The following is a 14,813-nucleotide window of genomic DNA, read 5'->3' on the forward strand; positions in this document are numbered from 1 at the left end:
AGATACCTAGGCATTAGAAATGCTCACAAGTAGGGCAGTGGTAGCACTCACTTTTAATCCCAGCACTCAGGAGGAAGAGACAGACAAATCTCTGCATTCAAGGTCAGCCTGGTCTACTGTGCAAGTTCCAGAACAGACAGGGATACACAGAGAAACCCTGTCTCCATGCCCCTTCCCACAAAGAAATGCTAATCACTGATATCATCATTGCACATGGTACACATGTATTGAATTGTTATACTGTATCAATAATATATACAAATACTATGTGTCAGTAAAAGCAACAAAATCTCTTATGTTTCATAAATGAAGACTCCAAAGACATGATAAACACTTAAATCCATGCCTGCCTATGTGGTTCGAAAGTCAACCCTAAGCCCTCTTCTGCAGGACTGTGATAGGTTCAAACTTCTGGCAGGGCTCAGAATTCCACTCCTACTTCCTACCTGCCACAGCTGACGAGCAACCCAAAACAAGACCCACCAGGCTAGTGATACCATCTAATAGAAAAGACTCTCATTTTATTAGTTCAACAGCCTTCTCAGCTTGCCACAGAACATCAAATTAGATGGAAAACATGTTGCCAACATACAAAGGCAATTAGCTGAATTATGCAATCAAACATTGCTTAGCTAGGGAGGATGAGAAGAAAAATACTTTATTAGGGTGTCATCATAAAGTACTGTTTTCCTCCAGGTGAGCAGAAAGAGAAAGACCAAGGTGGCAGGGCAGTCCCTAGCTCCAGTGACTTGGGAGGGTACAGTCCACAATGTATGCATTTGAAATGTTCCTCAGAGAGCTCAATGGCATGTCCTACATGGCAGTTCTCGAGACCCAACTCAGAGGGGACAAGCAAGCATATATCACTGTACTAAGGCTTAGAAAATGTCCTGAATTGTGAAAACATGGTCATTAGAGCTTATTTTACATATCACAGAAGTTTTCCATCAAATCTATTCCTCCTTGCCCTCCTCCCCCCTCTCGTGTGTGTGTGTGTGTGTGTGTGTGTGTGTGTGTGCATGTACCTGTGCACACCTACATTCGTGTGCATGTGTCTGGAGACCAGAGGTCAATATTGGGTATCTTCCTCTATTACTCTCCCTCCAACCTTGTTTAAGACAGGTCTCTCGCTGAAGCTGGGACTAGCTTGCCAGTGAGGCCCCAGGAACTGTCTCTGCCTCTCTTTGCCATCCCACCCTTACCGCCAGCACTAGGCTTATATAGAAGTCAGTGACCACACTCAGGTTTTTATGTGTATTCCTGGGATCTGAACTCAGGTCCTTACACTTGTGCAGCAGGCATCTTCTCACCCTCTATCTGGCTTACATATTAAAGTTTATTGCTATTCTTTTTATTTAAAAATATTTTCAATAACTTTTTCAGAATTTTATGCAATGTACTTTGATCATATTCACCCCCAACTCTTCCCCTTAACTTCTCCCCAACCCATCCTCACCTCACTGCCTCTTAAAAAAAAATAACCCATCACTTTAATTTATGCTGCTGGTAGGCTCATGGATATGGGGCTACTCACTGAGTTGATTCACCTTCCAGGAGCTAGATCCTTAGGGAAACTAGGCTCTCCCTCCCCCAGGAACCACTAACTGTCCACAGCCCCTCAGACACGGGTGGGGGCTCATGACTCTATTCCCAGCCATGTTAGAGTGCTGACTGATTTGATCCTGTGTGCAGGAAACCACAACTGCTGTTGAGTTCCCAAGTGTTCTATGTGAGGATTCTCCCAGTTAGAAAGTATTTACAATTGCTGAATCCAGAGGATACAGAGCTGTGAGAAAGCAGCTCCTTTCCCTAGACTTTTATTTGTGTAGTTGTGAAAAAAATTTAAAAGATGAGATAAGGCAAAAACAGAACAAAACAAAACAAAACACCACACGAAACTAGGCAGACTAGTACTTTGTGGTTGGACAAACTACAAAAATGTTAGCATGGCAGTGCACATTTAAATGAGGCACTTAGGTAACTGATCTATGACCGAATAGAATTTCGGTATGATTAATCTCTGTAAGACATCTTAGAGTCTGGATGACAGAGCTATATAAACTCAGTGGTTCAGAGGTGAGTGAATACTTGACAAGAAGTAACGCTTACATATTTCACATGTGAGTTTTACCAGTGAAGAATCATCAGGGACCCTGCTTATGTAATCATAAAGGACTGACTAAATGAGCACACAGGGTATAGGGTATAACAGAGCTTGGGGTGCTCATTAGAAGACACAATGAATGACATATTGCTAATGGACTAGAATATCCATCTGTTAAGGAACTTGGAGAGAAAACAAAGCATGACTAGTCTGTTCTGTAAAGAAGGGAGGAGAGAGGCAGTCATTTTTTTTTCTGTAAGCATTCACTGGGCCTTATTATACCCAAGGCTTGTATACTTAAAAAAAATGATGTAGTTTAAATCTTCCTAGGCCAGCAAGGTGTTGGCAATCTGGCTGGAGAAGCAAGACAACGAAAGGTAAGACACCAAGCAGCAGACACGACATGAGATAGGATAGGTTAAGTTGCTGATAAGAAGCCAGACAAAAAGCCACAGGAAAAAAAATCAACCTCACTCATGGGATTGGAATTCTACAGAAAGGTCTGAATGAGGACTAATGCTGAGTGAGATCCTGGCTGGGATAAAAGCTGAGAACATTTTGGATGAGACTAACAAAGAGAGGAGGGCTGCCATTTCTATGTTTCTGGTTTATCTGGTGCAGGACACCCTCTCTTTTGAGCAGCTTGCTTGGTCATCCTCTCTGTCAGTCTTTTGAGATGGGAAGAAACCTGTCCAGCAGGAACCAAGGGGACACAAGAGGCCCCCATTTTCTAGGGAGCCCCTCAGAAGACAGGAAAACATCTGGCCAGCTGTTTCTGTGGCTAGGGTGACACATGCTGACACCAATCAGCGGGGACAGTGTTCAGAGGGAACGAGCCCTTCCTGCAGCTGTGGACTGGTTTTCCATTCCAGGTCCAAGTTCAAGGAGGGTCAGACCCGAGAGATCAACTCCTGGGTGGGAGGAGTCAGAAGAATTAGTTCAAAACTCTCCAGCCCCACCTGACTTGACAGGTCCAGAGCCTGGCCAGCCACACAAAAAGATGACCAAGATGGGCACAAGATAGACCCCAACTCCTTCCCCACAAGTGCCATTAGCCAAAGGCCCATCATCAAGTCTCCTGAGGTGTTGAGGAAGAGTTTAAAGGTGAGAAAAAATAACCTTAGTATTTTCTTCAAAGGCAACTTCTGTGCCCAAAGCATGAAGGATCATGGTGCCCCAAAGAATGAGGGGTACAGCAAGGATGAGAGCAATAGGACAGGTAAGCTGGAGTCACGCACAGAGGGACAGGCAGGGCTGGGCTGTTGCCAGAAAGAGAGGGCTGTGGACCTGAAGACAGGACCCTGATGCTCAATCTTCCACGTACTTGGAGAGCCTATGTGTGTGTACCTAACATCCAGGACTCAGCACTGGCCTAGGCCCCATCAGGCCAGTTATACGCATCTCCACAAGGAGCCTATGACACAAGCATGAACAGATTCCCCCAATCGGACTAAGCTTATGCCTCCAAGGACCTTGCTGGACCCCTGGATCTGGCTGGAGTACCTGCTGAGGAACCAAGACCCACCCATGAGCAGAAGGAGCCAAAGTGCACCAAGAAATCACAAAGGAGGTGCCAGGATCCTCGAATCACCTCTACTCTACATCACTGCTTTCAGGCTCCCAGGCGGTGGTGGCGCACGCCTTTAATCTCAGCACTTGGGAGGGAGAGGCAGGTGGATCTCTGTGAGTTTGAGGTCAGTATGGTCTACAAAGCAAGTTCCAGGGCAGCCAGGGTTGTTACAGAGAAACCCTGTCTCAACAACAACAACAACAACAACAAAATAAACAGAAACAAAAAGCAACCTCAAGCTCCATGTTTACTGTCAGCCTGAAAGTGGGGTCACAGGATGAGATTTTCCATCTGGGCTGCTGTTCTCAGTGCCACCACCAGGGGGCCTGTGGATACCTACAGCCATAATTCTTTGCTGGTCTGTGTGACCGTCTATAGCTGCTAGCTTTTTAAAAAGCCAATTTATATTCTCCCCTTCCTTCCACAGTTCAAGAGAGTGAACAGCTCATTAAAGCTGGAAACTACAATTTGGAAATGATGCAAAAAAAACGAAGATAATAAAAAACATTGGAGTTCAGACACCTGGAAACATCAGTTGTCTTTCCCAAAGGCTTTTGGCAGGAAAAAAAAAGCAAGAAAAAAGAAGTCTTTCAAAGGGTGTGGGCCGAACAGGACAGACACCTACACTGTCCCCACGCTCGCTGTTGAGGGATGGCATTTATTTTACCAGAGCAATCACAAGTGAAGTACAGGCTGGAGTGGGTTGAGGAGAGAGAATTTTGCAGTTCCCTGTGGTTCTGGCTACTGTTTGCTACTCAATGTACCTGATGCTCCAATCGTTCACATTGACCGTCAACCTGACAGGCTCTGGAGTTGCCCAGGAGACAAAGCACTACACGTACCTGTGAGGAAGACTCGGAATTGTGTTCACAGAGCTGAGAAGGCTCACCCTAACTGTGGGTAACGCCATTCCATGGGCTGGGGGGTCTAAGTACAAGCATTCACTCATCTCTTTCCTGAGAGCAGAGGCAGTGAGACCGGCTGCCTCAAAGTCCAGCCGCCATGACTTCCCTGCTGTGACAGACTGCACCCTCAAGCTTTGAGCCCTTGTTTCCTTAGGTGGCTCTTGTCAGATACGTTGTCACAGCAAAAAAGACAATAGCTAACACAGAAGCCAAACAAGTAAACCTGAGAATTGTCTAACCCTTCATGAAGAACAAGGCAAACACAAATTTAAAAAGTTCACTCACGTCAACACAGGAGGAGAGGCAGGATGCCACTGTCAGTACCATAAATGCTACAAACTGTTGAAGGCAGCTGGAGCTTACACCCCCATTTATTGTTAGCAAAGCTTGGGCAAGTTGACCTATCTGAACATTTGACTGGGCAGGTGGACTATTAAAGCATCTTGGATTAGAATTCAGGGTTTTGGGTGCTTGGAGCCTGTGTCCTCGTCGCCCATCTCGGACCACGCGGCTGTTTCCCCCGACGCCGTTCATTGTGCACTAGCGGTCCCCAAAAGTTCTAAGTCCTCCAAGATGACAGCCCTCAAGGACCAGCTGATTGTGAATCTGCTTAAGGAAGAACAGGTCCCCCAGAACAAGATCACGGTTGTTGGGGTCGGTGCTGTTGGCATGGCTTGTGCCATCAGTATCTTAATGAAGGACTTAGCAGATGAGCTTGCCCTTGTTGATGTCATGGAAGACAAGCTGAAGGGAGAGATGATGGATCTCCAGCATGGCAGCCTTTTCCTCAGAACACCAAAAATTGTCTCTGGCAAAGACTATAGTGTGACTGCAAACTCCAAGCTGGTCATTGTCACAGCGGGGGCCCGTCAGCAAGAGGGAGAGAGCCGACTCAATCTGGTCCAGCGAAACGTGAACATCTTCAAGTTCATCATTCCCAACGTTGTGAAGTACAGTCCAAACTGCAAGCTGCTTATTGTTTCAAACCCAGTGGATATCTTGACCTACGTGGCTTGGAAAATAAGTGGCTTTCCCAAAAACCGAGTTATTGGAAGTGGCTGCAATCTGGATTCTGCTCGGTTCCGTTACCTGATGGGAGAAAGGTTGGGTGTTCACCCGCTAAGCTGTCACGGATGGGTCCTAGGGGAGCATGGAGACTCCAGTGTGCCCGTGTGGAGCGGTGTGAATGTCGCTGGTGTCTCCCTGAAGAATCTGAATCCAGAGCTGGGCTCTGATGCTGACAAGGAGCAGTGGAAGGAGGTCCACAAGCAGGTGGTTGACAGTGCCTATGAGGTGATCAAACTGAAGGGTTACACATCCTGGGCCATTGGCCTGTCTGTGGCCGACTTGGCTGAGAGCATAATGAAGAATCTTAGGCGGGTGCATCCCATCTCTACCATGATTAAGGGTCTCTATGGAATCAACGATGAAGTCTTCCTCAGTGTTCCTTGTGTCCTGGGACAAAATAGAATCTCAGATGTTGTGAAGGTGACTCTCACTTCTGAAGAGGAGGCTCGCTTGAAGAAGAGTGCAGATACGCTCTGGGGGATCCAGAAAGAGCTGCAGTTCTGAAATCCTCAGATACCCTAGGGCTTCACTGTCCAGGCTGCTGCAGGGTTTCTATGGAGACCACACACATCTGTCTACTCATCTGAGCTGTGCTTAGTGTGCTTGTGTTAAGGTAGCCTGGAGGAAACCTCACTTCCCACAGTTCTACCCTGATGCTAAGTGGTACTTGTGTAGTGGTGACTTGGTTGGTGTGACAGTCCTGTCTCCAAGGCACACTGCCAATTGTGTGCAGGCTTCAATTAGCCGTGAGCCTGTGTCTGCGCTGTGCAACCTCACCAAACATGCCTAGGCCAATGAGCCCCCGTTTAGTCCCAACCTGGCTCCAGTGTGTAAGTCCATTATGCATATCTTGTCATAACTCTTCTAAAGGATATTATTATTTTGTGTATTATGTGTCTGTAGTGTACATTGAAATATTGTATAAGTAAGATCTGCATATGGATGATGTAACCAACTACCCAAGTGTCATGCCAATGAAAACACCAAATAAACCTTGAACAGTGAAAAAAAAAAAAAAAAAAAGAATTCAGGGTTTTGAACCAGACAGCTTAAAGACAGGAACAGCAACAAAATAAAACAAACAAACAAATAAACACAAACCAAATGTAAGTCAAGTGCATGCCTTTGATCCTGAGGGGGAAAGCAGTGGCAAGCAGACTTCTGGGAGTTCTAGGCCAGGTTAGTCTACATAGAGAGTTCCTGGACATTCAGGACTACACACAGAGAGCCTGCCTCAAAACAAACAGGTAAATAAACACACAATTCAAAGTGAATAAATGCAAGCAGAACTGAAGCTTACCATAAATGCGTACATTTTGAAAAAGTTTCCCCTTACTCTATGCCCCCAGCCACCTCTCAGTTAATCTCTCCATCTCAGTGTTGTTATTCATAACCTGAATCAATGCTGAGGATATAGGTAACACCACAGACTCACAACACAGCCTTGGCCTCAAGTGTGGGAAAATGATGGTGACAGTGCTTGTGTAAGAGGGTCCTGGGCCAGCACAGCAGCCCAGTGCCATATAAACCAACAGTCAGTCCTGCTCACTGAGCTCAAGTGTAACGGTGGTGGCTGGGCAGCAGAAACCACATGACATCCCTGAAGTCCGTGCAGTGACTGAGTGGACGGAAGGGTGCTGAAATCACCCCAAACTTGGTTTCACATTTTAATTCAGTTCAATAACGGTGTACATCCATTGTGACCCCATTGACCCTAAACCAGAGTTCTCCTGCAAGGGACGGATGGAATAGCTAAAACCTAATCCAACACAGACGCCAGCATGTAGTACATGCCCAGTGTCTACAGACTGGCTGGGGCACTGTTTGTAAGTATGTCCCAATGTCTATGTCAGTGAGCATATATTTCTTGCAAAACCTGAACAATGTAATGTTTTTAAAAACCAACTTAGGGGCCAGGGAGATGGTGGTGGTTCAAATGATTGCTGCGTAATCTTGAGGACCAGTGTTCACATTCCTAGAGCCCTTGTAAAGTGCTAAGCGAACGTGGTGGTCCACATGCAGTTCTAGCCTTGGCAGATGGAGATGGGGCTCCTCAGAAAAGGCTGGCTAGTGAGACTACAGGGTGTGACTAAAACACCTTGATTAATAAATAAGGTAGAAGGCTGAGAGTATGTTCAAGGATGATTCCCAGCATCCACTTCAGGTTTTTGTATATGTGCACCTGAATCCATATATACATACATACACATGCACACACATCATACGATACATGAACATGAAAATGGAAAAAACAATCTACCTAAACCATCAAGTTTACAAGTCAATACAGCCTAAGTAAGAACCAAAGAGGCCATCCAGAAAGATGGAAGACATTCTTAATGGGTCCAAAATACAGGAAGGAGTTACTTTTACAAAATGCCAGAATTTCCATCAATTTACTCTCCCTCCGACAACAAGGATGGCAGCAATTCTTTGCTCAGCCAAAATGGCAGGATGCTTGGCACACCCTTCTAGTGTGACAGGACTCTTTACACATCCACAAAGCACAACTTGTCCCACTCTTACCTTGCAGCTGCAGCTAGAAGATTCTTTGCGTTGGGAGCTCCAGGATCTACAGAGAGAGACTTGGCGGCTAACAGCAGCTTGCTGGATGCCATGGAGATATTCTTAAGGTTCCCAATCACCTGCATCTGGTCTTCTTTCGTCTGGAGAATCAAAGGGACAGAAACAGGGTCAGCTGGGACTGACCACAGCTTCCCCAGAAGCTAGGAACAACTCCCACGGTGGAGGCATAGACGACATCAGGGCAGTCGGTCTGCAGATGTGTAACCAGAATCTGCACATCCTCAAACAGATGCTCTGAGCAAGAGCCATGTGGCAGGAGGAAATCCATGTCCAAGTGGGTCAGCCAGGAGCCCTGCTCTCCTGTTCTATGGGAGTGTTAAGGGACTGGGAGGGGCAGAATGAGAGCTAACCCAGTGCACAGACTGGGCAATGATTCGAGCATCTTGCTCAACAATGCTGGAGTTGTCAAGCATCTTGTGCATCCCAGCCTGGCACAAACGACCAACACTGTGTAGATATTCAGAGCTGACAGCATCCCAGGAATATCCGATGAGGGTGGGAGTGGGTGGGTGGGGTGGGGAGTGAGGGAGTGGGGGGAAGGACACACTTCTCATCTGGCTTGCTGACAAATGACCTTTGGTAGAAAAATATAGCAAAAAATACCCTAGATATCTTTTTAGGAGTTCATAAAACCTCAAAAAAATTCAAAGCAAAACAAATTAACAAATAAACAAAGGGGAAAAAAAAACCAAAAACACCAGTCCTATTATCTGATGCCAGACCAGCCATGTTCCCTAGCTATTAATAAGTGGCTTATCGCTCTATCTGAACGAGGTCATTTTTAATCACATGAAAGTACCAGATGTAATCCATTCAAGTGAGTCCACCAAACTACAGATGCACATATATGTGTGTTCATGTTTGTCATTATCCCACCTTATCTCTGATAAAAATTCTCTCCACTCCCAACCTCCATGCAAGCAAAAGGATACACAGGCTCTGCTGGTGGATCGTGGGAAAAATCACCTTCATCCCCAGCATTGCTGGGCATGCCAAGCCTGTGACATCACAGGATTTCTAAGGCAGTCAAGGAAGGTGCTGCAGCTTGTTTACAGGATCCTGTCTCCCACTCACCCAGCTGCCCTCAGCTGGAGGGTCTAGCAGAGTGAGGAGGTTCCTATGAGCAACACACACCACCTTCCCACCTACCTGCGCTTGGCCAGCCATCTCAATGCCAGCATCCAGGAACTCATCAAAGTCATCACTGAACTTTCCAGAAGCGGCTGCCAGCTCTCCACTCTGGCCTCTCGTGGCGTGGACGACTTCACCAGCAGACTGGTTCAGATCAGCAGCAGCTTGGTTCAGTTCACTCTGGGCTTCCTGGAAAGGCTTTGTGCTCGGAGGTAGCTATGAGGACAAAAGGCACATGCCATGGGGGATTTTCCCTCGTGTGAGGGGCAAAGGAAGATATTGTGGAAGGAACAGTGACTGCCCAGGGATGTGTTTCTGAGTCATCCATCTAGAAGATGGCAGGTCCAAAAGAAACAAATGGCTATCTGTGATGCCTATCAGCATACCAAAGAGCATGCTGGCTTCCAGGCTGCCACAGAATAACAAGTTCCTGTGGCTCTTCTCACGCCACCCTTTACCCTGAACTCCAGCTACTCACAGGTTTCTGTCACCGTGCTTCTCATTCCCGTATAACCCCGCCATTACAGCCATGCACTCTCTTGATCCCCTCTCTTTTGTCTTCCACTCTTGGCCCCCTCTCTCTTGGTCTCCTTTGACTCACTTACTCTCTTCAACTTCCTTTCTCCCTCCCCATCCCCCTCATCTTATGGCCTGGTCCAGTCTGCTGGCCACATTCAGCTTACTACTTTCTCTCCCTGCTCTGGACTCTTCCAGATGCCTTTGTATGTAATCTCCCTCATACACACAATAAAAACCTTCTCCTCAACCACACCCAGGAGTGGTCATGTCCTCAGTTTATACAAATGACTCTGTACAATGTATGCCCATGTTAAGCTGGCCCTTCAACACATTTCCACCCGTCCGTCCGTCTGTCTGTCCATCCGTCCAACCACACTTATGGAATGTCCACTTTGCAGACACCAGAGAGCTAAATGTGGTGAAAGCAGTTATCCTCTGTCATGGACACTCACTGAAATGGCAGGGCCAGGATTCACGCCCAAGCAATTCAACTCTGGAATCCAGCCTCTGCCTCCTGTGTGTCTCTCATGATAGAAACTCTCAGTTTGAACCTTCAGAACTAAGAGGTTGATGATAGCCAACTTCAAATCACATTCTTCTTAACAGACAACTACCAATTTTGTTTGATAGTGGTCCTTGTAAATAATTTAAAGGGGGGGACACACCCAGTGTAGTATCATTTGTGGAATTATAACCACCAAGGTTGCAGACTCTACTGAGCACCCACATACACTTCTGGACGTCTGTAACCAGAAGGAGCAGATGGATGTGCACCTGCTTCCTTCAGCCTGGGCAAGGAGAGGGCCCCAAGAGAAAAAACCTTTAAGATGCCTTCTTTCTTAATTAGTCTTGAGCAGGTACCCCATTGTCCTTGGATTGCCTGTCACCATTTGTCATGTCCTGACAAATGATCATAGCCTCTTTTCTGTCCTACTCAGATGACTCAAGGGCAAACATGTACTCGGAAAAAAAAAAGTCAATGTTAAAAGCTCCATGATGGGGGTCGGGGAGGTGGTTCGATTGGTAAAGGGGTTGCCTTATGAGCATGAAGACCGAGTTCAGTTCACCCACATAAAAATCTGGGAGCGGCGCTGTACACATGTAACCACAGTGATGGTGAGATTAGAAGCTCACTGAACAGCTAGCCTAGCCTACTTGATGAAATTACAGGCTGCTCAGACATCCTGCCTCAAACAAAAAAGTAGAAGGCACCTAAGCATCCTCTGGTCTCCACAGGCGTGTGCACACATATGCATGCATGTACCTGCATACACATGTGTATTCCCACCAGTACAAACTCCTCCATTGGGAACTTTGTTGACCAAAAAGGAAACAGAAAATTGCAGAAAATGAGAACTCCTAAGAGAAAGAAGCTCCGAGATCCAGGGAGGGAAAAGCCATGCTCCCTCCCTGGGTGGAGAGCTATCTGGTATCCCTTCCCAGACAAGGACCTCACCGAATCTACGAGCAGCTTCTTGCTGGACTCCCCGATGCTCTTCAAGGCCACATCCACATCCTTCTGGCCAGGGAGGCAATTCACACAGTTATTCAAGGAGTGAGACACAGCTTTGGCCACCTGCATACAGGGAGGGAGGGAAACACCTTAAGAAATCCACTTCTGGCACAAATGCCTTTTCACATTTGTTGAGAAAGAGCAGACAAAATATGCAGAGCTGACACCAACATGGGAATTACTCACTGGCATCCACCCAACCCTGCTAACTAAGTTAAATCACCTTGGCCAGGTCTCTGCTACCCTGGTGCTGGGGATGACACCTAGATGCTCCCCGTGCCATCTGCTCCCCAGGACTGGGATGAGTCATGGCTCTGGAATTCTCCAATATGAGGCCAGGTCCTGAAGCACAGGCACCTCCTCTTAAATGAAACAAATTCTTCTTTCTTCTCAGGGCTGCTGAGGTCTCCATGGTTAGAGCTGTATTTGAGTTCTTTGAGCACAACTAAGCCTCTGACTGATTCTTCCCAGTGAACCTCTGGTGTTCACACACCTCAGAACCCCACCGGCACACAACAGGTAGCGAGGCCACTCCAGTCCACCCAGCCCAACATGGTGAAGATGTCCGCATGCTGCCTTTCAGGAATACTGAAACAGCTCCCTTCTTGCATGCTCTGGCTGTCTCAGTTCAAAGGGAAGCCTCAGAGTGGCAGGTTCCTTCTATTATTTAATTCTAAAACACCTTCCCAGCCCCATGTCGAGAACACTGCCTGGATTGTTCCTAGCCAGCTGGTTTCACTGGATAGTCAAAGAATCATGAGAAGAGGTTAAGCCAGTCTGTTCAGAACTTCTAGGCAGTTGGACCTGCATTATATCTACTTCACTAAGAGGAGTTTAGTGAAGGATACCCAAGTTCTGAGAAAGCATGCTGTGTCTAGAGTCCCAAGCCAGACAGAGTACAAAGCCCCGTGCCACTTTTTGACTATGAATTAAGTAGATTAATGTGGCAAATACTAAGTAAGACATAACCGTGAGTACATGTATGGTCAGTCTTGTTACTACACACATTTTCGAAGGATCTGAAGTACCTACTGAGTCCCAAGAATTCCTGCCAGGAAAATGTGTCCAATCAGGTAGTTGTCCTGTACACAATCCAAATGACCATGGTTCCCAGTTCCCAGACTCACCTGGGCTAACCTCTGCTGACTTTCTGTATCACCAGGTGCGATTAAGGCCTGCTTGGCTTCTTGGATGAGCATGGCAGAGCCCTCCATCACATCGCGAGCAGAATCTAACATGGCATGAGCAGCCTCAGGGTCATTTGTGGATGCAGCCACTCCCCGGGCAGCCTGGGCCAACGTTTTCAGAGCTTGGGCTGTTTCTCTAGCTGCCACTCCTGGGGAGAAAAGCTTGTTAGAATTTCTATTAAATTCCATCAGAAGTTATATTTCTCCCTTACAATTACCCTGGGGTCAAGATTCTTTTTTACAAATTTGAATTGGTGTATTTCTCAATGAAGTAGCTCATCCCCTTGTGTCGAAGACCTGAAGCAGCTCATCCCCTTGTGTCCAAGACCATCAATAGGGATAACTCAATATATGAAATGTCCCATACTCCAATTTCTGTTAACTCGCATGTCCCTAGAACTAAAACACCACATATATTAGAGCAGGGATGCAGAAGTTATTTTAATATACTAATCTTCCCAATTGCCTTTACAGGGGCGTAAAACTATACACACAAAAGAAAGAGAAGGCAGTTCAGTGAATTTGCATGGCTCCATCATTACAACATCCATCATTACAACATCCTTCCCCAACAATGCTCCTCACACTGGAAGTAATTAATCTCATCTGTCACCTTAGACTGGCTTAAAGGAACCACACAACATGTATTCATTTGTATCTGTTTTCCATCTCTAACTATCAAGGCCGTGAGTTCAAGTGGTGCTGTTCTATGTAACTATTTCTCTTTCCTCCTGTATGATCTTACATGAATGTCTTAACATTTGCTTATCCCTCTGCTGATGGGCAGTTAAGTTGTTTTGTCTTTGAGATAAAACTCCCAAGAAAGGTCTTGTGTGTGCATTCAGGTGAACATGTGGAATCACATGTCTCAAATAAAACCTAGGATTTGAACTACTGAGTCACAGAGGGCTAATGGAGCTTTGGAAAAGAGTACACAGCAAGTTTCCAGAATGGTTTTGCTATCACACGCCCTTCTATATTTTAACTAGTAGGGTACTGCTGAAGTTTGAATTTCAGTGGGTCTGTAGCTGCAACTCAATTGTATTTTAACCTTCACACCCTGAAGGGGTAATCAACCAAGTTTTATTTTTGTCACTATGACAACCTGACAAGAAGCAATGTAGGGGAGAAAATGGTTTGCTTGGCTTGTAATTCCAGGTTGTAGTCCATTACTGCAGGAAGTCAAAAAAGGAACTCAGACCACCACATCCACAGGTGAAAGCAAAGAAAGAAAGTCAAGGCATGGTGTTCCTCACTCCTCACTTGCATTTCTGTCTCCCTTACGCTGTAAAAATCCCTACCTAGGGAATGATGCTGCCTACAATTTGCTAACTGATGTTAGGGGTCCCAGCAGCTAGGACCTCACACATGGACATGCTCACATGCCAACCTGGTTTGGATAATTCCTAAGATTCTCTTCCCATGGGGCTAGAGAGATTGCTCAGCAGTTAAAGAACACTCATTGCTCTTGCAGAGGTCCTAAGCATGGTTTCCAGCACCCACATGACGGCTCACAACTGTCAATAATCCAGTTCTAGGGGATCTGAGACCCTATTCTGACCTCTGAGGGCACCAGTCATGCACATGGCACACATATATACATTTATACAGGCAAGATACTCATAAACATAAAAAATAAAGATATCTTAATTTCCTTTAAAGATTCTCTTTCCAGATAATTTTAGACTGTGTCAAATTGACAGTTAAAACTAACTAGCATGGGAATGACATTGAGAATACTTAACAAATACATTTAATGGCTATTGGATATCCTCTTGTGAAGTGTCTATCTTTAAACCCATTTTGATACAGATGGCAGCCCTGGGGAGCGATGATGAATATAAAGCAGTCCTCTAAAGGTTCGGCCATTACCTCATGCAGAAAAAACACATATAACATAAGAAACCACCAAAGAGAGGACGGAGCATGGAGGAACTTTCTCCTATGAAGAAAGAAATCTGATCTAGCCCGGAGCTTCTCTCAAGAAATGTTTTCCCACAAGGCCTAGTACACTTCCTAGGCAGCCCCGGAGTTGGATTTGAGGTTCCCAGCTTCCTGCCACACACTCTTCAGTGTGCTCTTTGGAACAGTGAGGTGTGAGGGCCTCTTGATGGAACATAGGGGCTACTCATGGAAACTACTCCTTCCAGTCTAGATTATAGCTTTCTACAGAGTTGTTCTTCAAGTCATCCCAGACACAGTCAGCGGCCTTCCCTGTGACCATGAGCCT

General features: G+C 46.1%; 2 protein-coding genes across 6 annotated transcripts in view; one reads left to right on the forward strand and one right to left on the reverse strand.

Moving 5' to 3' along the window:
• Positions 1-14,813, reverse strand: part of Tln2 (talin 2) — a 409,739-nt gene that overhangs the window by 89,452 nt on the left and 305,474 nt on the right. For all 5 annotated transcript variants that reach the window (XM_040739688.1, XM_005075489.4, XM_013117408.3 and 2 more), the window contains 4 exons: positions 12,524-12,732; positions 11,340-11,459; positions 9,383-9,580; positions 8,174-8,313 (listed from right to left, as the gene is read on the reverse strand). In XM_040739688.1, coding sequence (XP_040595622.1) covers positions 8,174-8,313; positions 9,383-9,580; positions 11,340-11,459; positions 12,524-12,732 — 667 coding nt within the window. The remainder of the gene's footprint in view (positions 1-8,173; positions 8,314-9,382; positions 9,581-11,339; positions 11,460-12,523; positions 12,733-14,813) is intronic.
• Positions 5,053-6,646, forward strand: Ldhal6b (lactate dehydrogenase A like 6B). The gene has a single exon (XM_013115770.3). It carries the CDS (start codon positions 5,153-5,155, stop codon positions 6,149-6,151), a length of 999 nt encoding a protein of 332 aa, XP_012971224.2. The 5' UTR covers positions 5,053-5,152; the 3' UTR covers positions 6,152-6,646.

The sequence above is a fragment of the Mesocricetus auratus genome, unplaced genomic scaffold (genome assembly GCF_017639785.1).
Source record: "Mesocricetus auratus isolate SY011 unplaced genomic scaffold, BCM_Maur_2.0 Super-Scaffold_100691, whole genome shotgun sequence".
Lineage (NCBI taxonomy): Eukaryota > Metazoa > Chordata > Mammalia > Rodentia > Cricetidae > Mesocricetus > Mesocricetus auratus.

Bases quoted from the DNA above. Each gene is read 5' to 3' on its own strand.
- Ldhal6b (XM_013115770.3), top strand. From the start codon at position 5,153: ATGACAGCCCTCAAGGACCAGCTGATTGTGAATCTGCTTAAGGAAGAA.